General features: G+C 37.2%; 1 protein-coding gene across 2 annotated transcripts in view; it reads left to right on the top strand.

The window, feature by feature from the left end:
* HACD4 (3-hydroxyacyl-CoA dehydratase 4) overlaps positions 1 to 23,219 on the top strand; it is a 41,095-nt gene extending 17,876 nt beyond the window's left edge. The window contains exons 4-8 of one of the 2 annotated variants that reach the window (XM_057498736.1): positions 7,921 to 8,033; positions 11,997 to 12,103; positions 12,721 to 12,788; positions 19,414 to 19,539; positions 22,387 to 23,219. In XM_057498736.1, the coding sequence (XP_057354719.1) occupies positions 7,921 to 8,033; positions 11,997 to 12,103; positions 12,721 to 12,788; positions 19,414 to 19,512 (387 nt within the window). In that variant the 3' untranslated portion in view covers positions 19,513 to 19,539; positions 22,387 to 23,219. The remainder of the gene's footprint in view (positions 1 to 7,920; positions 8,034 to 11,996; positions 12,104 to 12,720; positions 12,789 to 19,413; positions 19,540 to 22,386) is intronic. The other variant, XM_036887832.2, reaches the window with a different exon arrangement.
* The last annotated feature ends 1,465 nt before the right edge of the window (positions 23,220 to 24,684 follow it).

Below are 24,684 nucleotides of genomic sequence, written 5' to 3'. Positions count from 1 at the left end.
CGGTTTGCTAACATCTTGTTGAGTATTTTTGCATCTACGTTCATCAGGGATATTGATCTGTAGTTTTCTTTTTTGGTGGGGTCTTTGCCTGGTTTTGGTATTAGGGTGATGTTAGCTTCATAGAATGAGTTTGGGAGTATCCCCTCCTCCTCTATTTTTTGGAAAACTTTAAGGAGAATGGGTATTATGTCTTCCCTGTATGTCTGATAAAATTCCGAGGTAAATCCATCAGTCCCGGGGGTTTTGTTCTTTGGTAGTTTTTTGATTACCGCTTCAATTTTGTTGCTGGTAATTGGTCTGTTTAGATTTTCTGTTTCTTCCTGGGTCAATCTTGGAAGGTTGTATTTTTCTAGGAAGTTGTCCATTTCTCCTAGGTTTCCCAGCTTGTTAGCATATAGGTTTTCATAGTATTCTCTAATAATTCTTTGTATTTCTGTGGGGTCCGTCGTGATTTTTCCTTTCTCGTTTCTGATACTGTTGATTTGTGTTGACTCTCTTTTCTTCTTAATAAGTCTGGCTAGAGGCTTATCTATTTTGTTTATTTTCTCGAAGAACCAGCTCTTGGTTTCATTGATTTTTGCTATTGTTTTATTCTTCTCAATTTTATTTATTTCTTCTCTGATCTTTATTATGTCCCTCCTTCTGCTGACCTTAGGCCTCATCTGTTCTTCTTTTTCCAATTTCAATAATTGTGACATTAGACCATTCATTTGGGATTGCTCTTCCTTTTTTAAATATGCTTGGATTGCTATATACTTTCCTCTTAAGACTGCTTTTGCTGTGTCCCACAGAAGTTGGGGCTTAGTGTTGTTGTTGTCATTTGTTTCCATATATTGCTGGATCTCCATTTTAATTTGGTCATTGATCCATTGATTATTTAGGAGCGTGTTGTTAAGCCTCCATGTGTTTGTGAGCCTCTTTGCTTTCTTTGTACAGTTTATTTGTAGTTTTATGCCTTTGTGGTCTGAAAAGTTGGTTGGTAGGATTTCAATCTTTTGGAATTTTCTGAGGCTCTTTTTGTGGCCTAGTATGTGGTCTATTCAGGAGAATGTTCCATGTGCACTTGAGAAGAATGTATATTCTGTTGCTTTTGGATGTAGAGTTCTGTAGATGTCTATTAGGTCCATCTGCTCTACTGTGTTGTTCAGTGCTTCCATGTCCTTACTTATTTTCTCCCCGGTGGATCTATCCTTTGGGGTGAGTGGTGTGTTGAAGTCTCCTAGAATGAATGCATTGCAGTCTGTTTCCCCCTTTAGTTCTGTTAGTATTTGTTTCACATATGCTGGTGCTCCTGTGTTGGGTGCATATATATTTAGAATGGTTATATCCTCTTGTTTGACTGAGTCCTTTATCATTATGTAGTGTCCTTCTTTATCTCTCGTTACTTTCTTTGTTTTGAAGTCTGTTTTGTCTGATATTAGTACTGCAACCCCTGCTTTCTTCTCGCTGTTGTTTGCCTGAAATATGTTTTTCCATCCCTTGACTTTTAGACTGTACATGTCTTTGGGTTTGAGGTGAGTTTCTTGTAAGCAGCATATAGATGGGTCTTGCTTTTTTATCCATTCTGTTACTCTGTGTCTTTTGATTGGTGCATTCAGTCCATTAATATTTAGGGTGACTGTTGAAAGATATGTACTTATTGCCATTGCAGGCTTTAAATTCGTGGTTACCAAAGGTTCAAGGTTAGCCTCTTTAGTATCTTACTGCCTAACTTAGCTCACTTATTGAGCTGTTATATACACTGTCTGGAGATTCTTTTCTTCTCTCCCGTCTTGTTCCTCCTCCTCGATTCTTCCTATGTTGGGTGTTTTGTGCTGTGCTCTTCCTAGGAGTGCTCCCATCTAGAGCAGTCCCTGTAAGATGTTCTGTAGAGGTGGTTTGTGGGAAGCAAATTCCCTCAGCTTTTGTTTGTCTGGGAATTGTTTAATCCCACCGTCATATTTGAATGATAGTCGTGCTGGATACAGTATCCTTGGTTCAAGGCCCTTCTGTTTCATGGCATTTAATATATCATGCCATTCTCTTCTGGCCTGTAGGGTTTCTGTCAAGAAGTCTGATGTTAGCCTGATGGGTTTTCCTTTATAGGTGACCTTTTTCTCTCTAGCTGCCTTTAAAACTCTTTCCTTGTCCTTGATCTTTGCCATTTTAATTATTATGTGTCTTGGTGTTGCCCTTCTTGGATCCTTTCTGTTGGGGGTTCTGTGTATTTCCGTGGTCTGTTCGATTATTTCCTCCCCCAGTTTGGGGAAGTTTTCAGCAATTATTTCTTCCAAGATACTTTACATTCCTTTTCCTCTCTTTTCTTCTTCTGGGACCCCTATAATGCGGATATTGTTCCTATTGGATTGGTCACACAGTTCTCTTAACATTGTTACATTCCTGTAGATCCTTTTATCTCTCTCTATGTCAGCTTCTATGCGTTCCTGTTCTCTGATTTCAATTCCATCAATGGCCTCTTGCATCCTATCCATTCTGCTTATAAACCCTTCCAGAGTTTGTTTCATTTCTGCGATCTCCTTTCTGGCATCTGTGATCTCCCTCCGGACTTCATCCCATTTCTCTTGCGTATTTCTCTGCATCTCTGTCAGCATGTTTATGATTCTTCTTTTCAATTCTTTGTCAGGAAGACTGGTTAGGTCTGTCTCCTTCTCTGGTGTTGTCTCTGTGATCTTTGTCTGCCTGTAGCTTTGCCTTTTCATGGTGATAGGAATAGTTTGCAGAGCTGGGACGAGTGACGGCTGGAAGAACTTCCCTTCTTGTTGGTTTGTGGCCCTTCTCTCCTGGGAGAACAGCGACCTCTAGTGGCTTGTGCTGCGCAGCTGCGCGCAGACAGGGCTTCTGCTTCCTGCCCAGCTGCTATGGAGTTTATCTCCGCTGTTGCTGTGGGCGTGGCCTGGCTCGGGCTGCTCCTCCAAAATGGTGGAGTCGTGTTGGAGGCGGAGCGGCTGGGAGGCTATTTATCTCTGCAAGGGGCCTCTGAGCTCCCTGCAGCCCAGTGGATTAGGGTGCCCAGAGATCCCCAGATTCCCTACCTCTGGATTAAGTGTCCCGCCCTGCCCCTTTAAGACTTCCAAAAAGCACTTGCCAAAACAAAACAACGACCACAAAAAAAAAAAAATTTTTTTTAATTAAAAAAAAATAAAAATAAAAAATGGCCGCTCGTTTTTCTTTATTCTCCGGCGCCAGTCTCAGGCATCTGCTCACCAGTCTTGCTGCCCTGTTTCCCCAGTATTGGGGTCCCTATCCCTTTAAGACTTCCAAAAAGCGCTCGCCAAAACAAAACAGAAAAAAGAAAAAATGGCCGCTTGCATTTCTTATGTCCTCCGGTGCCAGGCCTCTGGTACCCGCTCACTGTTCTTGCTGCCCTGTTTCCGTAGTATCCAGGGGCCCCCGCGCACGCCCTGTGTCTGCACTCTGGCCCGGATGGCTGGGGCTGGGTGTTCGGCAGTCCTGGGCTCCGTCTCCCTCCCGCTCTGCCTATTCTTCTCCCGCCGGGAGCTGGGGGGAGGGGCGCTGCGGGGCCGGGGCTTGTATCTTACCCCCTTTACAAGGCACTGGGTTCTCGCCAGTGTGGATGTGGTCTGGCTGTTGTCCTGTGTCCTCTGGTCTTTATTCCAGGAAGAGTTGTCTTTGTTATATTTTCATAGATATATGTGGTTTTCGGAGGAGATTTCCGCTGCTCTACTCACGCCGCCATCTTGGCTCCAATCCTCTCTCCTGTTTTTTAATGTGATTTTTATATCCCTTATTGTATAGTTCACTCAGCCTCAGTTCTTCCTCAGAAGAAATTGCTCTGTGTATAGGTGTAAATTTGGTGTGTAGGAGGGATGAGGTGGGTTCAAATTCTTTCTTCATGCCATCTTCCCCTCTTTTCCAGCAAGGGCCGTTTTTATATTAATGAGTATCACCTCCTATTTCTGATAAAGGCAAGCAGTGCTCTGCTTAACAAAAATCACCCTATGTATTTTGCAGTCACAGATTCTGAGAACAAATATAAAGGAAATCCCAAAGGAGAGTGTCTTAAAACTTTTTAGGAAGACAACCAAGTTTCAACCTAATTTCTTTTTACTTGTAAAACAGGTGCTGCTTTGCATTGCTAGGTAAAATAATCTGATTTTCTATAGCATCATATAGATTTTGATATGATGCTTGGGAACATGTTTATACTGTTAAGAGATAAAACTGTACCAAAGATGGTGTTGAGCTATGAGATTCTCAAAACTTCGAATCCTCCTGGGAATTAATTACATACATTTTACTCTGTAGGTAAAATTTTACATTTTTTCCTGTTTTTTTTTTTTTTTGGTCCATAGAGCTCCTCAGCATGATAATCACAAAGCTACAGTCACAGTATAATTTTAAAGATGCTGAGATTAACCTTTTTTTATTCATTGATAGTATTATCTATATAGAATAAATATATTTTCCTATAAATATACTAAATCACTGCTTTAAATTGTATTTATTTTCCTAATAGCTTACATTCATTTAGGGTTTTCTATGTGCCAATTACTTTTATAAATTCTTCACATACATTAACTCATTTAATCTTCACAACAACCTTATCTTACATAATATTTACTATATAATACTAATCGGTATCTCCTGTATAATTATTTAACACAGAAGTTAAATTGTACAAGTCACAAAATTTGTGAATGGTGGAGCAAAAATTTGAATTTAGGCTATTGATCCTAAACTCTCAACTATTATGCTACATTTGTATACTGTCTATCTCACTAAGTAGGATGTATATACCACGAGGGCTAGGACTTGTTCATGGCTATACCTCCTGGGGCCCAGAACACTGCACTCAATAAATGTCTATTGAATGATGATTAAATAAGAAATTTATAAATAGAGTTATTTAAATGCCCTTTCTTACAGAAAAAAGTAATTTGTGGCTTTTGAGCTATAAGGGTATGTTTCTGAAGTTCTCAACGAGTTCACAGGATGGAAATAGTTTGGAATGTTTTAGTAAAATATTCTTTGAGGCTAAAACTCACTCACTTTTAAGATTCTAGGATTTCTCCCTATGTTGCAGTATCATTTTGCCTTTCATAGTTTACAACTGAAAATGTTAGCTGTTATGTGTAAAGTAACCACTTAGTTTTGGTTATTGCTTAACCTGGAATGTAAGGCTCCCAAATAGAACATAAAAATGCGTAGTATTTTTATTTTATAGTTAACATACTTTTGAATAGATCACATTACTGCCATGTATAATTTGGACTAAAGTATAGGGGTTTTTACTGAGCTTTTATTCTACCTGTTTGATTTGCACTGAACATTACATGACCATTCACTAGTGATTAGCCATGTTCTCACAGGATTTATTTAAAATGACAAAGTGCTAAGTTCTTCCAAGTGTAAAGCTCCAAATAATTGGTCAAAGTATTATATGTAAAGAAAAGTAACATGTTTAGAAAGTCTATTCTTTAAAATTGTTTTGGTTTGATTTAGAAAAGGAGCTTGTTTTAAGGTTTAACTTTTGAGGACAGGCTGTTTTAAAGAATAGACTACAACTTGGATATTAGGTTCAGGGGTAGCCCATAAATTAACAAAAGTGAAAATGTCTTAGTGTTTCAGAACAAGAGGTTTAGAATCACATTGTCTAAATTTTGATTCCAGATCTGTAGGCAAGTAACTTTCACTTTGTAGAATACAATATCCTTTGTAAAAAGCAGATAACAATAGCACTTCTTAGGATCCTTATTGAGATTAAATGAGGTGGTGTATGTTTGAAACCTGGCACAAAGTAACAAATAAACATTGGCTTTTTATCAGTTTAACAACTGGCCACCTAAATTCTCCCATTGTATTGTCATTGAATGGTCAAATTAGAATTAAGTAACTATCAGATAATTTGTTAATTAAATTGACATCGTACAGGGCTCGGGGATCTTTTCAAACTCATATATGTATGTCTGTGATTGTGCTTTTCTTGGGCTATATTGATTGCAGATTTCTGTGTAGTTGGGATTCTGCCACTAACATGCCACAGACTCTCAAGTGATAATTTTCAACAGGCTTTCATTGAGTAGCTCCAGTCTTGCTCTATTTTAGGAGACTTCCCCCTCTGTACTCATCAAGTAAGGGGCAGCTTGACATCATGGATAGCTTACAGCTCTGGAAACTAAGAAACCTGAGATATATATGTTTCCAGGTCTGCCATGAGTTTGGGCAACTCACTTCTCTGGTCCCCAAATTCCTTATTTGTAAAAAGGTAGGATTGGGCTAGAATGTAGAGGGCACCCTAGAGATCCATCTTATCAAGATGTATCTAAGTTTTTTCTTTCAGTAGTCAAGTCATGTAATTAGAAGTGTATGTGTGTGTGTAGGCATTAATGTATATGTATCTCCCGAGGTTTTTATCAAAACCAGGCACTGATCAAATGTTAGATTAGGCAGTTCCTGAGTCCTTGTTTGCTGCTAAGGTCTTGTATCCAAAGCTGCCAGGTGTCACAACAGCAAGCTTGGATCATTTGGTAATTATAATTATGGTTAAGCATCATTTATGATATAAAAATAATTAAGTCAAAACAAGAAACTAGGGCATTGTAAAGAAAAACAGCCACATAGGAACCTTCCGTAGACTGACTGAGGTCTGAATTATGCCTGATTCCCTTAGCCTAGCAGGGACCCCTCTGACTCACTGCCAGTCATAACCGTGCTGCTACAGTCACATATGTGCATTTCTGACCATGTGACCCACTGTTGCCAAATCTTGGATTTCTCTACACTAAGTGATTTTCTAGCACTAACAGCCTATGATTCTAAATCATAGATTATCCCTGTCTTTTCTCCTTGATCTACTTTAAAAATAAAGGCAGCTATTGAAAAATAGGAAGCAGTCCTCCCCTTTCCTTTATCACTGATATGCTCCCTCAATCTCAAGTGTATTTTTGTTTGACCTTCAAGAGCAAAGTAAAATGTTCTATTTTTTAAAAATGCAGAATGTATGTATGGGAGATACTAATACAACGTAAGAAGGCATATTTAGATTGGGAGACAAGAATGTATTTTGAGGTCAGCAATAGGAGATATAAGCTGTAAGTATGTGAATTCTCAATGATTTGTAAGTGCTTATTGGAAAAAAATATGTGGAATTCTTTTCATTTCTGCTATCTTATGAGGATTAGCATTATATTACTTCCCTTTTCCTTGCCCCCGCCTCCAAAAGCTACGAAGTCTTCCTTGTTGGATGAAATGGAAATTTCTCGGCCTGTCATTCAAAACCCTTCACAACCCAGCCCCCAGTGTATTTTCAGTTTTCTCTCTTATTCTCCCTCCTCGTCCTATGTTCGCCACCTCTGCCTTTGTGCTCAGGCTGCTCCCTCGGCCTAGGATGCCCTTTCTCCTATCCAGGCTACGTGACAAACTGCTGTCCCTTTCTGAAGACCCAAGTGAAATGTTGCCTGTCTTCATAAGTCACTCTGCTTCCTTTCACCAGGCAGGTATGTCCCTCACTTGTGCTCCCATATGTAGCACTTTAAATGACAGCATTATTCACACTGTGTCGTAGTTATGGCCCCACATTCCCCTACTACTGCTCACCCCCTGGAGCACATGCTTTCACTACATATACAACTTTAGCATCCAGTAAATACATAGTGGATACTCTATAAAAGCTCATCAAAGTGAATAAAAATGTGTGCATTTATTGCAAGAAGGTAAATATCCTGACTCGTAGAAAATGTTATCTTTTCATTGATTATATATAATATGGACAATACAGAAAAACAAAAAGGAAATGTAACTCACCCATATCCCTTCTCCCACAGAGATATGTTAACAGTTTAATGTATGTATTTCCAGTTAAAGCAGTTTTAAGAGGAACTATGCTTTTTTTAAATTTAGAAAACTATCTGCACGCCTAACAGATGATCCTAATTCTTGACTTTGCTATTTCTTTGTTAGCTCACAGAGAGAATCATCATCCTCTTTGTGGTGATCACCAGTCAAGAGGAAGTCCAAGGGAAATATGTGGTGTGTGTTTTATTCATCTTTTGGAATCTGTTGGATACGGTTAGGTAAGGAGGCAAAGTAATCTCTTAAAGCTAAAATGTTTATTACAGTGAAACCCCTGATAGCTGCTTACATTTGGTTACTTTGAGTGAGAGAGAAAAACATAACCCCTTTTCAAATTACTGTATCTTGATATGGAAATGTATTTTTAGTGCTTTCCATAATGGGCATATCAAAGATAATGAAAACCTACTGCGGTATTAAAAGAGCAAATCAGCGCAGGTTTCCAGCAGAAGACTTGGCATAATGCCAGTTTGGAATAAACCTCACAGCTGTTGGCTAATGAAAGCATTTGCAGTTGCTCTGGTACATGTTACTCTAATAAGCAAAGCAAGACTTTTATTATAGTCAGAAGTTACAAAGTTGGTTTCTGCAAATTCAAGAATATTTTAAATATAGGGTCTCATCTCTCTGGGGGAAAAAAAACAGTGCCTCTCTACATACATTTTTGTATGCATTCCAGTGGGTTCAAATGACTTACTGTAGTTCCTTCATGGGCACACTGGGAATCCTTGGGCCTCAGCTTAAGAACCCATTATTCTAGGCCTTCAGTTTTCTTCTAATTCTAAAACTTTGCAACAAGGTGAGCATCGTCTTCTCTCTCCCAGCAGTGGTGTAAAGCAGTTCTCCTCACTCGGTGGCTCCCTCTGAGGAGGTGTCCTCAGGGCTACTCAGCTTTCACGAGTGAGAACTGCCCCTCCCCTAGGGGAGAGTTGGATGAGGATACAAAAGAGCCCTAGCATTTTAGTCGAGGTTATGTAAATTTTTTATTATATTGTCAAAAACTTAAGTTGAATTAAAATATTTCTAAATAGTGGTTGAACCCTAGAGTGAATTAGAATGAAATATTTTAATTACAATGACTATAATTCTTTGTATAAATAATTTAGTAAGTTATTTCTCATTTTTAATTGATAGTTGTGTAGACCTGGGACTTGGGACAAACTTCATGGAATTTTGTAGCCCATGATTTTCTCTTTGTGAGGCATGGACGTTGGGGACTGGCTTTCTGATGTCTTGTTCTCTAGGATACTCTTTCAGCATCAGTTCAACCTCAGATAGGCTCAGTAGACCATCACAGTGGTATCATGATGTCATGGCAAGACTTTGAAAATAGAAGTAGATCTTAGGATAAACCCCACCTCCACTACTTACTTGCTAATGATTGTGGGGAAATCACTAACCTTAAAAAAACAACAGCATTGAGATAATTCATAGACCTTTAACATTCCCCTTTTAAAGTATGAAATGTGTGGTTTTTCTTGCATTCATTTACCATCACTGTTATCCAATATGAGAACATTTTCATCACCCGCATTAGCAGTCTCTCCTTGTTCCTCCTCCTTCTAGCCCCTGGCAGCCACTGACATACTGCCCCTTAGAGATTTGTCTTGTGGACATTTCATATAAATGAAATCACACAATAGGTGGCCTTTTGTGACTAGCTTCTTTCAGTTAGCGTAATGTTTTCAAGGTTCATCCATGTTGTAACATGTAACATTTCATTCCTTTTTATGGCCGAATAATATTCCATTATATTGATATACCACTTTTTATTCATGTGTCAGCTGATGGACATTTGGGGTTGTTTCTACTTTTATGTCATGAGGAATACTGCTATGAACATCCATGTATGAGCTTTTGTGTACACATATGCTTTCATTTCTCTTAACCTAGGAATGAAATTCCTAAGCACCTAACCTTTTTGAAACTCAATTTTTTTTCCTCAGAAAAAATGGGGGTGAAATTATCTTCCCAGCTTATCCTAGAATGACTTTTTTGAAGCAAGCATCATGGAATTTCCTCAATCTGACAGACATCTATGAGAAATCCACAGTTACTACAATGGTTAATGTTGAAAGACTGGTGCTTTCCTCCTAAGATCAGAAACAAGGCAAGGGTGGCCTTCTATTCAACATCATACTGGAAGCTCTAGCCGTGGCAGTTAGACAAGAAAATGGTGTAAATGGCATCCATATTGGAAAGGAAGGAGTAAAATTATCTCTATTGGCAGATGACATGATCTTGTATATAAAAAATCATAAGGAATCTATTAAAAATGTTAGAACTAATTAACTAGTTCAGCAAGGTTGTTGAATACAAAATCAACATACAAAAATTACTTGTATTCTATACATTTGAAATGACCTATCCTAAAATAAAATTCAGGGAACAATTCCATTTACAATAGCATCAAAAAAATAAAGTACTTAAGAATGAATTTAACAGAAGATATGCAGAAACCTGTATTAAAAACTATAAAACATTGTTGCAAGAAATTAGAGGTCTGAGTAAATGGAAAGATATCCCATATTCATGGGTTGAAGATTTAATATTGTTAAGATGGCAATATTCCCCAAATTATCTACAGTTTGGTGCAACCCCTATCAGAATTCTAGCTGCCTTCTTTGCAGAAATTGAGAAGCTGATCTTAAAATTCATATGGAAACTAAAGGAACCCAGAATAGTCAAAACAATCTTAAAAAAGAATTTAGCAGAAGACTCACACTTCCCAATTTCCAAACTTGCTATAAAGCAGCAATCATCAACACTGTGATACTTGTGTAAGGATATGTCATAGCATAGATTTGATAGTCTAAATTCTTACATTTATGGTAAATTGATTTTTGACAAGAGTACCCAAGACCATTCAATGAGGAAAAATAGTCTTTTCAACAAATAGTGCTGGGGCAACTGGATATCCACATGGAAAGAATGAAGGTGGACTCATGTACAAAACTTAAAACTCAAAATGGATCAAAACCTAAATGTAAGAGCTAAAACTATGAAACTCGTAGAAGAAAACACAGGGGTAAATCTTTGTGATCTTAGATTTGCCAATGGAGTCTTAGGACACAAAAACACAAGGCAACAAAAGAAAAAAGATGTATTGGACTTCATAAAAAGTGGCTTTAATTATATAAGATGCTTATATTCTCTTGCAATAAGAAAAAGAAAACAAGATAGGAAGCATTTTTTACTTAGAATAGTAAAGGTAAAAAAGTCTGATAATTACTATGTAGTGAGGGCTTGCATTGTTGTTACATAGTGCATATAGTGTGTATACACACAGGTGAGATTAAAAAATAGTTCTGAAAAATACTTAAGAAATCGGCATTGGTCATTGCCTCCAAGGATAGAATTAGGATCCTGGAATAAGAAAAGATTTACTTTTCCTCATTCATGTTTTCAAGGTTTTGGGTTTTGTTTTCAAATGTATGCACTGCCTATTCTAGAAGTTCTCAAAATATGGTCCCAAGACTAGGGGCTTCAGCATCACCTGAACTTGTTTGTAATACCAGGTCTCAGTTCTACCTCAGATCTCCTGGATCAGATACCCTGGGGATAGGGCCTACCAATTTGTGCTTTAGCTAGCCCACTGGGTGATTCTGATGTATGTTTAACAACTTGTAAGAGAAATAAAAAAATGTAAACTAGTGCACCTGTTACATCATAGAGGCAGGTTTAAAACTACCTGTTATACCCCCCAAAAAACTCCTAAGGCCAGTTCTTTAATAGATCACACAAGATGGCAGAACTACTTAATAAGCAAAGGGATGCCAAATAAGTTTTTGTAAAGCCATATTTTTAAAACTCATTCCCTAGATATTCACAAGTATGTCTTTAAAAACCTTGCTGATTGTGCATAAAATGCGCTTAGCTTCTGAGTGAAATTGAAGTCACTAATCAAGGAAACTTGCAACTCATTTGCTGCTGGATAAGAGATACATTTTTCTCTCTTCACCTCCATAATTATCTACAATCCACCCCATTAGACAAGCCAGATTGACAAGGTTCCCTTCCCTGTTTTTTTTTTTTTAACTTTTCTCCTGCTTATAAGAATTAAGGTATGAAATTTGTGAACTTCCTGGTTTTATATGTGTATTTAATGACATAATAAGGTATTTCCTTCATTTCTTTTCCAGACATCAGCAGAAAATGGTTATGAGCTATTTGTCTCCCTTCAGGTACACTTACTGCATGTTAGCAGTCATAGGAATATCCTATGCGGTCTTGACATGGCTCAGTCAAACCCTGTGGATGCTGATTTATCCTTTGTGTGTCCTCGCAGAAGGTAAGAAAAGAGGGACTTGCTGTATTGCTTATTGACAAAGTCAATCTAGTTATAATGGTTCACTAAATTTTTTGATGATTAATGTTGCTACTGCTTAGCTGACTCAATGTATCTTTCCTGGCATTCTTCCCTTGATGCAAAGAACCAAAGCATTAACAAGCAAAGTTAAAAGGGGGAAACAGCTCTGCATAGTAGACAATGTTGGATGAAGAATAAGGACATTTATGTACAGGCCATTAACTTCATTAACTCACTGTATGCGTTTTGGGTAATCATTTAATCTTGCAATTTTCTCATCTAAAGAGGTTTGACATTTAATGATTCAGTGATTTTTTTTAGTCATTTTTAATTTTTTTCATTGATGTACATAAATGCACAAATCCTAGTGTACAGCTTGAGTTTTGACATTTGTATATATACTTATGTAACCATCATCCTGATCAAGATATCAAACATTCTAATTTTTTTCCCCTATAACCCCACCAACCTCCCCTATGGTAACCACCAGTTTATTCTCTGTCTATAAATCTATTTGTTTTACTTTTTAGATGCCACATGTAAGTGAAATCATATGGTAATTGTCTTTGCCTTATTTCACTTAACATAATACCTTATAGGTCCATCTATGTTGTTGCAAATAGCAAGATTTCATTTATTCCCATGGCTTAATAATATTCCATTGTATGTATGTACCACATTTTTTTCTCTGTTCATCAGTGCACATTAGGTTGCTTCCATATTTTGGCTATTGTAAAGAGTGCATATATCTTTCCAAATAAGTTTTTGGGTTTTTTTTTTCTAAATTCCCCAAAATTGAATTGCTGTGTCATGTATTTCTAATTTTATATTTTTGAGAAACCTCCATACTGATTTCCATAATGGCTGCACCAATTTGCAATCCTACCAGCAGTGTACTAGGGTTCCTTTTTCTCTACATCCTCACAACACTTTTTATTTGTTTTGTTTTGTTTGGTATTAGTCATTCTGACTGGTGTGAGGTGATTTCTCATTGTGGTATTGATTTGCATTTCTCTGATGATTAGTGATGTTGGGCATATTTTCATGTTTCTGTTGCTATCTATATGTCTCCTTTGGAAAAATGTCTCTTCAGGTCATCTGCCCATTTTTTAATTGGATTGTTATTTTTATTTTTGGTGTTGAGTTGTGTAAGTTCTTAAGGTATTTTGGATATTAGCGCCATATCAGATATATCATTTGCTGATATATTTTCGTATTCTTTAGGGTGCCTTTTCATTTTACTGTTTTCATTTGCTGTGCAGAAGGTTTTTAGCTTGATGTAGTCCCACTTGTTTATTTTTGCTTTTGTTTCCCTTGCCTGGGGAGACATATCCGGAAAAAAATTGCTAAGGCCAGTGTCCAAAAATTTACTGCCTATGCTTTCTTCTAGGAGTTCTGTGGTTTTAGATTTTACAGTTAGTTCATGAATTCATTATAAGTTTATTTTTGTGTATGATGTAAGACAATGATTGAGCTCCATTCTTTTACACATAGATGTCCAGTTTCCCAATACCATTTACTGAAGAAACTGTCTTTTTCCCATTGTATATTCTTGCCTCCTTTGTCATGTATTAATTGATCATATAGGCATGGGTTTACCTTTGGGCTCTCCATCCTTTTCTGTTGGTCTTTGTATCTATTCTTGTGCAGTACCATACTATTTTGATTACTGTACATTTGTAGTATAGTTTGAAATCAAGGCATGTGACACCCCTAGCTTTGTTCTTTTTTGAGATTGCTTGGGCTTTTTGGGGTCTTTTGTGGTTCCATACAAATTTTAGGATTATTTGTTCTAGCGCTGTGAAAACTGCCTTTGGTATTTTGACACTGATTGCATTGAATCTGTAGATTGCCGTGGGCGGTTTGGCCATTTTAACAATATTAATTCTTCCTATCTGTGATTGTGGACAAGCATTCCATTTATTTGTATCATCTTCAATTTCTTCCATCAGTGTCTTACCGTTTTTCAGAGTAGAGGTCTTCCACTTATTCCTATTCTGGTTTTTTTTTTAATGCAATAGTAAATAGAATTGCAGCAGATTTCTGCATGTTGCAACTTTACTGAATTCATTTATTAGTTCTCATAGTTATTAGGTGGAGTCTTTAGAGTTTTCTATATATAGTAGCATGTCACCTGCAAATAGTGACAGTTTTGCTTCTTCCTTATCAATTTGGATGCCTGGCTGATTGCTATGGCTAGGACTTCCAGTACTGTTTGTATAAAAGTGGGAAGAGTGGGCATCTCCTTTTTGTTCCTGATCTGTAGGGGAAAAGCTTTCAGCTTTTCACCACTGAATATGATGTTAGCTGGGGATTTGTCATATATGGCCTTTATTGAGGTATGCTCCCTCTATACCTCCTTTGTTGGATTTTTATCATGAATGAATGACTTTTATTAAATGCTTTTCAGCATCTATTGAGATGAGGATATGGTTTTTATCCTTCCTTTTGTTAATGTGGTATATCACATTGACGGCTTTGTGGGTATTGAACCATCTTATCTCTGGAGTAAATCCCATTTTGGTCGTGGTGAGTGATCATTTTAATATATTTTTGAATTTAGGGTGCTTGTTTTTTGTTGAGGATTTTTGCATAAATGTTCATGAGAGATACTGATGTGTAATTTTCTTCCTTTGTAGTGTCTTTGGTTTTGGTATCAAAGTGAATTTGGAAGCTTCCTCTAATTTTTTGTAATAGTTTGAAAAGGATAGGTATTAACTCTCCTTTAAATGTTTGGTAAAATTCTCCTGTGAAGCCATCTGGTTCTGCAGTTGTATTTGTTGGGGGTTTTTTGAGTACTGATTAAATTTTTTGTTACTAGTAATCATTTCTATTTCTTCCTGGTTCAGTCTCAGAAGATTGCATGTTTCTAGGAATTTATCCATTTCTTCTATGTTCAATTTGTTGGCATATAATCTGGCATATAATCTTCCATAGTTATCTCTTGTAATTGTTTGTATTTCTGTAGTGTCAGTTTTGTCTTTCATATCTGATTTGAGTTCTTTCTCTGATAAGTCTATCTACAGATTAGTTTTATCTTTTCAAAGAACCAGCTCTTCGTTTCATTGATGCTTTGTATTGTTTTTTAGTCTCTATTTCAGTTATGTCCACTCTGATCTTTATTATTTCCTTCCTTCTACTGAGTTCTCTTCTTTTTCTAGTTCCTTTGTATAGGGTTTGATTATTTGAGAATTTGTTTTTTGAGGTAGGCCTGTCCTACTATAAACATCCATTTTAGAAGTGCTTTTGCTTCATCCCAAAGTCTTTATTTCCTTTTTAAATTCTTCATTGACCCTTAGGTTGTTTAGCAGCATGTTCTTTCTCCTCTATCTATTTTTTTTCTCCCAGTAACTGAGTTCCAGTTTCATGCCCTTGTGGCCTAATAAGTGACCTTTCCTGGAGACTGTTTCATGTGCATGTGAATAGTATGTGTATTTTGCTATTCTTGGATGTATGTTCTATGACCTTCCCAAGGTTTGGGAGTTATATCTATATATATACACACACATATATATATGTTTTAGGTCCATTTGGTCTAATGTGCTGTTGAAAGCCAGTTCCTAATTTTTCATCTAGAGGATCTAGCCATTTATGTAAGTGGGGTGTTAAAGTCCCTTTCTATTCTATTACTGTCAATTTTTCCCTTCACATCTGTGAATATTTGCTCTATGTATTTAGGTGCTCCTACATTGGGTGCATGTTTTCAATTATTAAATCTTCTTGCTGGATTGAGCCCTTAATCTTTATATAAAGTCCTCCTTTGTCTATTTTGTGTGATATAGGTACTGATACTCTAGTTCTGTCATTTCTCTCTTTTTCCATCCCTTCAGTTTCAGTCTGTGTGTGTCTTTTAAGTGAATCACTTCTAGGCAGCATATAGATGGATCCTGTTTTTTTTTCCATTCAGTTACTCCATCTCTCTTGGTTGGAGGATTTAATCTATTTATGTGAAAGTAGTTATTGGTATGTACTTACTGTGGTTTTGTTAAATGTTTTCTGGGTGTTTTGTCATGCTTCTCCTGTCTGCCTTTCTTGCTGTCTTACCTTGTGCATGATGACTATCTTTAGTATTATGGTTGGATTCCTTCCTCCTTTATTTTTTGTTTATTACAGGTTTTTGATTTGTGGTTACCATGTTGTTTATATATGACATCTTAAAATATAGCATTCTATGTTACATTGATAGTCACTTAAATTTGGAAGCATTCTAACAGCACTACTGCACGTTTTATGTAGGTCTTCTTTAACACCTTTTGATTCCCTTAATTATTAAAAGTAGGTGATTTTATTTGGCCTTTTCTTTTCCTCTTTAAGTCCTTTTGCTACTTATAAGGTCCGTTCAGTGGTGGTGAGCTCTTTTATGTTTATTGGTGATGCACTTTATCTTTCCTTGAGTTCTTAATGTGTCAGCCTTGCTAGGTGGAGTAGTCTTGGTTGTAGGTTCCTCTCAGCACTTTGACTATACCATGCCACTCCATTCAGGCCTGCAGAGTTTATAATGGAACATCAGCAGCTGGTAGCCTTATGGTGTCTCCCTTGCAGGTGACTCATTGCTTTTCTCTTGCTGCTTTTAAGATTCTTTATCTTTGACAGTTTAATGATGAGTGGTGTAGACCTTTTCTAGTTCACCTTGTTTGAGGCTTGCTGTGCTTCCTGGACATGGATGTCTTGTTTCCTTCTCTAGGTTGGGAAGTTTTCAGCTGTTAGTTCTTCAAATAACTTTTCCTGCAAATATTACCATGGGTGATGTGTTTTGAGCTTCCTTAACCTATCCTCATTTCTTTTTTCTTTCTCCTCAACTTTAGAGGATGTAGAAGAATAAATCAGCAATTTGGAAGACAGTAAAGCACTAGTCTGTTGATTACCTCTAGTATTTTTTCATTTCATTCATTGTATTCTTCATCAGATATGTTTTTAAAATATTTTCTCTTTATGAAGTCCTCCCTCCATTCATCCATTCTTCTCTCAAGTCTGGTGAGCATCTTTAAAATGAGTAACTCTTTGTCAGGTTGATTGCCTGTTTTATTTAGTTCTTTTTCTGAAGTTCTGACATATTCTTTTATTTCAAGTGTATTACTGTGTCTCATAGTTTTTGACTCTGAGTTTTGCCTAACCTATAGAAAGGGCTACTCTTCCTTTTTTGTAGATTTGGCCTGTGTAGAAACAGCCCCTTAGTGTACTGATGCCAGGGTCTTCTAGGTTGGCACCAGGTTGCCATGCAAATGGGTCAGGTGGGTGGATCTGCATGAGTCTAGCCCTGGTCACCCTTGGCGAGACTGCTGGATCTATGACAGGTGGATGGGGGCTAGGAGGCCACCTTTGCCATGCGTAGAGCTGCTGTGTTTACCATGACTCTGTCACACTAGCAGTGTCCAGGAGGAATGTAACCGATGGCACTCAGCAGCACCGCCGGCCCTGGAGAGGATTCCAGCAGTTCCCCTTCTGTTTGGTGGGTGGCTTTCTCCTGTGCCCCGGGCAGGTGGGTCTGTGCTCTGGCGGCTCAGTGACATCCCTCCCATCCTGTAGGGCAGAGCTGGGTGTGGGGCTCCATCCGTCACTGGGTCTCCAGCTTGCCTGCTGTTTTTCATGTGGTCTTTTTATCCCTTGTCATGCAGGTGTTTACTCAGGCCTCTGTTCTTCCTGGGGACGGATTGCTGTGTGTGTAGGTGTAGATCAGGGTGTACACGGGAGAGGCAGGGCAGGTTTTTCTGTGCAGCCATCTTCTCTTATGCACTCAGTATACATGCTTGAGACACTGGATGAATTACTGAACACAATATGAAGTAGGCTAGTGACTTAGCCTAACTGTACACCTAAAACTTGAAGTCAGATAGTTAAAATCATCCATTTGGAAAGAGCTTGATATTTGGGAAACATGTTTCCTTCTGTAGTAGATTTGACAGACTGGTAGGAAACTTTCTGAAACAGAAATGATTAAAGTTTTCAAAAACCGAGGGCATAAAGAAATTAAGAAAGCATGTTAAGGTAACGCAAGGAAGACATCCAGAATCAGGCATAACATAAAATAATGGTGATATTGGCAATAATTGTATAATATATACAATATAACCACCTTTTCTATCTACCAGTAACCAGAGTAATGTGCTTACATTAAATTACAGAATTTTGTTTTCAGAAGGAAGGGATTAAATTTTGCAATAGACTATGACAAAAAAAAAATCTAGAAAATAATGTTCTTGAAAACCATAAACAGATTGTCTATTTCTTTGAGAATGAAATTACTCAAACATTTAAGTACATTCCATAAATTATTATACCATATGAAAAATACTATACAGAAAGCTTTTCCTTTCTTGTTATTTGATATTCCTATATTCTCTTGTTCAAATTAGATTCAGAGACTTATTCTTGAAAGATGACAAAACAACAATTAACCCTGCATGGTAGAATACAGGTGACTGTAATTTTATCTTTAGTATAGAAAACTGAATACATTTTAACAACATATCTTTTAATAACCAAACCACCTGTTGACACTGACAAAACGCTAGAGCCTTAGGTGCAGCCCCTGTGCCACTCATCCTCCTTTGGCTCTAATAGCTGTGGGCACCTGACTTCCTCTTTTTTAAAATGAAATTTTTAACAACAATTTTAAGAACACAAGAAGTTGGAAGAATAGTGTGTTGTTCCCTGTACCTTTAACCTAGTTTACTCTAGATTACATCTTACACAACCACCGTACATTATCATTTCATAGAACCTCCATCTTTTTGTATCTGATAACAGCCTCCTTCCCAAAAATAATTTAGACAAGCATTTCTCTAAGTTTCTCGCATTTCTCTAAGTTCCTCAGAATTTTTATTAAGTCCTGCCTCGGGGTGGAGAGGAAGGGAGAGATATTCAAAAGCCATTTAAATGGAGGAAATGGTGAGTGAAACTTTGTTGTTGCAGAACTTTCCAGAATATCTGTTGTACTAATGTGTATTAGAAAACTCCAAGGGGAAAATATATGCACCATTTTCCAAATTCATTTTCTAGCACCCCTGTTTGTGGCTAAGGGGACAGGTATTTTGAGATGCCATCTTAAGAAGCACTGTATATTATCTCTCTATAGGCACAATAAAGTATTAGTTGGACAAAAATTCAACAAGTCACACTGTTTTAATGGCCGTACCAACATACTCATTCAGCGGATTTCTGTATCAAACTGTAGCTTTAGATTCAATAATTGTCGTAAAACTGTCATCAAATTGAAAATATCTTTCAACTATGCAGACATATATACACATCCCTGTAGCATGTTAATGATTCCTTCTTTTTTCCTTAAACAGCATTTGCCATCTATCAGTCACTGCCTTATTTTGAATCATTTGGTACTTACTCCACAAAGCTGCCCTTTGACTTATCCATTTATTTCCCATATGTGCTGAAACTATATCTCCTGATGCTCTTTATAGGTAAGTGGTTTTTCTCTTTTGTTTTTGTTGCCATCTACCTTAACAGAATGGGGAAGCCTGACATGCAGAACTAGATTTTGCTAATAAAGCACCCTAAAAGTTAAGATGCTTTGCAGGATATCACGAGGGCAAATATTTCCCTGTATGAACAAGAACAGTTTTACTAGCAGAAAACTGAACTGCTTTGGGTATGAAATACAGAAGTTTTGAACATGGACATGGGTATCTAGATGTCAAACTAAGCAGGCTTGGCTATTTCTCGTTTTCCCATTTGTATCTATTTTGTTTCCTGTTTGGCCTATGTGCTGGCAGGTTCTAGCAGGCAGGTGGCAGCAGGTGCTAAAGACTCAACAAAAATGTATGGACCAACCTAGCCACGGCAGTCAGACAAAACAAAGAAATACAAGGAATCCAGATTGGTAAAGAAGAAGTCAAACTGTCACTATTTGCAGATGACATGATATTGTACATAAAAAACCCTAAAGACTCCACTCCAAAACTACTAGAACTGATATCAGAATTCAGCAAAGTTGCAGGATACAAAATCAACACACAGAAATCTGTGGCTTTCCTATACACCAACAATGAACCAACAGAAAGAGAAATCAGGAAAACAACTCCATTCACAATAGCATCAAAAAGAATAAAATACCTAGGAATAAACATAACCAAGGAAGTGAAAGACCTATACCCTGAAAACTGTAAGACACTCTTAAGAGAAATTAAAGAGGACACTAACCAATGGAAACTCCTCCCATGCTCCTGGCTAGGAAGAATTAATATCATCAAAATGGCCATCCTGCCCAAAGCAATATACAGATTTGATGCAATCCCTATCAAATTACCAACAGCATTCTTCAATGAACTGGAACACATAGTTCAAAAATTCATGTGGAAACACCAAAGACCCCAAATAGCCAAAGCAATTCTGAGAAGGAAGAATAAAGTGGGGGGGATCTCACTCCCCAACTTCAAGCTTGGAAGCAACCCAAGTGTCCATCAGTAGATGATGTGGTACATATACACAATGGAATATTATTCAGCCATAAGAAGAAAACAAATCCTACAATTTGCAACAACATGGATGGAGCTAGAGGGTATTATGCTCAGTGAAATAAGCCAAGCGGAGAAAGACAAATACCAAATGATTTCACTCATCTGTGGAGTGTAAGAACAAAAGAAAAACTGAAGGAACAAAAGAGCAGCAGAATCACAGAACCCAAGAATGGACTAACAGTTACCAAAGGGAAAGAGACTGGGGAGAATGGGAGGGTAGGGAGGGATAAGGGTGGGGAAGAAGAAAGTGGGTATTATGATTAGCATGTATAATGTAGGGGTTGGGGGAAAGGGGAGTGCTGTGCAACACAGAGAAGACAAGTAGGGATTCTACAACATCTTGCTATGCTGATGGACAGTGACTGTGTAATGGGGTTTGTGGGGGGGACTTGGGGTAGGGGAAAGCCTAGTAAACATAATGTTCTTCAAAAAAATAAAGATAAAAGAAAAAAAAAAGATGCTCCACATCGCTTGTCATCAGAGAAATGCAAATTAAAACCACAATGAGATGTCACCTCACACCAGTAAGGATCGCCATCATTGAAAAGACAAACAACAACAAATGCTGGCGAGGTTGTGGAGAAAGGGGAACCCTCCTACACTGCTGGTGGGAATGTAAATTAGTTCAACCATTGTGGAAAGCAGTATGGAGGTTCCTCAAAAAGCTCAAAATAGAAATACCATTTGACCCAGGAATTCCACTTGTAGGAATTTACCCTAAGAATGCAGCAGCCCAGTTTGAAGAAGACAGATGCACCCCTATGTTTATTGCTGCACTATTTACAATAGCTAAGATATGGAAACAACCTAAATGTCCATCAGTAGATGAATGGATAAAGAAGATGTGGTACATATACACAATGGAATACTACTCAGCCATAAGAAAAAAAAAAACAGATCCTACCATTTGCAACAACATGGATGGAGCTAGAGGGTATTAAGCTCAGTGAAATAAGCCAGGTGGAGAAAGACAAGTACCAAATGATTTCACTCATATGTGGAGTATAAGAACAAAGGAAAACTGAAGGAACAAAACAGCAGCAGAATCACAGAACCCACGAATGGACTAATAGTTTCCAAAGGGAAAGGGACTGGGGAGGATGGGTGGGAAGGGAGGGACAAGGGTGGGGAAAAAGAAAGGGGGCATTACGATTAGCATGTATAGTGTGGGGGGTGCATGGGGAGGGCTGTGCAACACAGAGCAGACAAGTAGTGATTTTACAGCATCTTACTATGTTGATGGACAGTGACTATGAAGGGGTATGTGGGGGGGACTTGGTGAAAGGGGGAGCCTAGTAAACATAATGCTCTTCATGTAATTATAGATCAATGATACCAAAATTAAAAAATTAAAAAAAAATGTATAGACCAAAACTTAAAATCTTACCAGTTTTTTCCCAGGATATTGGCGAAAAGATTTCCATTATTAAATGTTAGCTTCTCCAGCTCTAGCCTTCACAAATCCCCAAGATAATGATTACTTCAAGGTAACAACTATTAGATACTGAAGAACACCACAAAAGAGAAGACATATATAAACTTTATGGGAAGTGAAGAGAGCTACCCTAAAGAAAGGGAAAAATTAATTCCTTGCAATCAACAAAATAGTAGTATGGTGGCATTTTTTATTTACTTCCCCTTCTGCAGGAAATCTAGACCTTCTTTGAGTCTCCCTTTCAAATGTCTCCTCCCTAGACCACAGGCAGCACTCTGGTTATATTTTAAAGCCAAGGGTCTTTCCAGAGAAATGGTTAAGTTTACTTACTTTTGCCACTTCCTTCTCCACATTAGGTATGTATTTTACCTACAGTCATCTTTACTCAGAAAGAAGAGACATCCTCAGAGTCTTTCCCATTAAAAAGAAGAAAATGTGAAGTACAGCATTCTGATGTGAGGAAAAGCAGCCTGTGGAGTCAGCTTCAGTAAACACAGCACAGGAAGCATTCCGGTGGGAAGATACCTAGTATTTGATAAAACTCCATGACTGACAATTGTATTCCTCCCCGGAGTAGACACACCACAGTAGTCTATGTTCTTCCATATTGTATTTCCAAACACCCCCTGTAACACCAAAGCTGTGGATTCTGCACAGGTTAAAGTTGTATCAGGAAGTCTGATCATTTTCCTATAAAGTTAAGAAATAGGAAATTAACTGGAATATGTTCATTAAATTGAAAACCAAAAATGTTAACCTAAATTACATCTATTTCTTTTCAGAATTCCCAACTACAGTAGACATCTATTTCTTTTCAGAGTTCCCAACTACAGGGAAGCAATGACTAAATATTCTGTGTAGTTGTCTAGAATAACATATTTCACAGATGTCACTGTCCCCAGAGGTAAACATTAGATACACCTAGAAAATTATTTTCTAGACTTGGATGAAAACAGAATAAATCTTTGGTAAATATAAAAATAATGCCCCCAATTTTTTTTAAACAGGCTGTATACATATCTTACAAGGAGGTACAAAGATATAGTAAAAATTTATTAAGAAATCTGAAATATTGCTAATTCTTGATTTACTATTATATCCAAAATGTATGTGAATTGACTAATAGAATCATTTCTGTACCATCAATGTATTACTCACTTTTCTTGAAAGAATTATAGAATCTTATCCAAGTGACTATATAAAAAGGGTATCCAAGTGACTATATAAAAAGGGTATCAAATATTTTGGGACATAAGAACTAGGTAGTAGAAATAAAACTACAAAAAAAATTGCTAAAAGCTTTAGTTTACAAAAAGAATCCCTTTGCAAACTCCAGGTGACTTAGTCTGGCTTCCTACTTACATTGCTGGAATATATACCTAGAGTCACTAAAATGAAGAGAAAGAATTACAGCAACTATACTTTATTGGGCTACTGTAGGAAACTAAAATTCCACTAAATAATACTTAAATTGTTTAAACTGCATTACCTTAAAGCCTTTTTATCAAGGTCATTGAAATGAAAAGCAATAACTAACACTTCTTCCAGACATACTCATTGGGTAGTAATGTATTTTACTCCCGTATGTTTCTCAAGAAACACTTTCTTCTTGGTCTGATATTTTTGTTCAATAAACAGGTTACCCTTAGAATGAGTTGCTTCCTAGTTGACTTCACAAAAATGCCTACATTCATTCAAGAAACACTTATTTTGTGCCTACAGTGTGCTAGACACCATACATAAAACCCTTACTAGGCTTCCTGCAAACAAGCTTGTTACTAAAGCATGTACCACACCACAATGAAGTCCCTAAGAAGTTAACTTTTTAAAATATTCTTTATTCTGCCTACCTTGAGCAAGTTGTCACATATGTGTTTCTTTCAAAAGAAGTAACTACATCAGTACCTGAAAAGTTTCTCCAGAGAAATAACCTATGTACAAAGAAAACAGTTACATTTTATTGTGCTAAAGTATTAAAGTGATTTTAAATTAAAATATGCTAAAAATCATCTCCCAACATCTTCCTCTCATTTGTTTATTTTTGCCTGGTAAACATTATCATGTTTTGTTTGGACAATTCTTACTTTGTTCACCTGGGTCTTAATGATGTGCACTTCTGCAAACATGTCATGCACTTTACTCCAAGGCACTTTCTTACAGTGTCCTTTTCAAGGGAGCGCAGTAATCAGAATTAACAAGTGTGTGTGTTTGAGATGCAGATTCCTGGACTCCATTAGAGATCTGTTAAATCAGATGCTTTGGGGCTCAGGAACCTGCATTTTGATGGGATCCTTAAGTAAGCCTCATGCATTCTACACTTTGGAAATCACTACTTTTGAGTCTAAAGTATTTCACCTTTGGACAGAAAACTACTAATAAGTTATTTACAAGCCACCGTACGATATACTTCTCTGTTTTTAGACTTGAGATGGGGAAATGACATTCATTTTTTCTTGTTAAATAGTTTTAAACATGCTAAACAGAAGTATTAACTAGTCTATTTTAAATCTTATCTTAAAAAAAAAGATTACAGTCAATTCCATGAAAGTCCATTAGTAAGAATACACCTTAATTCCTCAGATAAACACAGGTGTCGCTTGTGTACTTACTTTGTGGCACTCAGCTGAACCACAGGGGTCCTGTGGGGAGTGGCT

This window comes from Manis pentadactyla, chromosome 3 (assembly GCF_030020395.1).
Source record: "Manis pentadactyla isolate mManPen7 chromosome 3, mManPen7.hap1, whole genome shotgun sequence".
NCBI lineage: Eukaryota > Metazoa > Chordata > Mammalia > Pholidota > Manidae > Manis > Manis pentadactyla.
The sequence above is the reverse complement of the archived record's forward strand: the minus strand, read 5'-3'. Positions and strand labels throughout refer to the sequence as shown.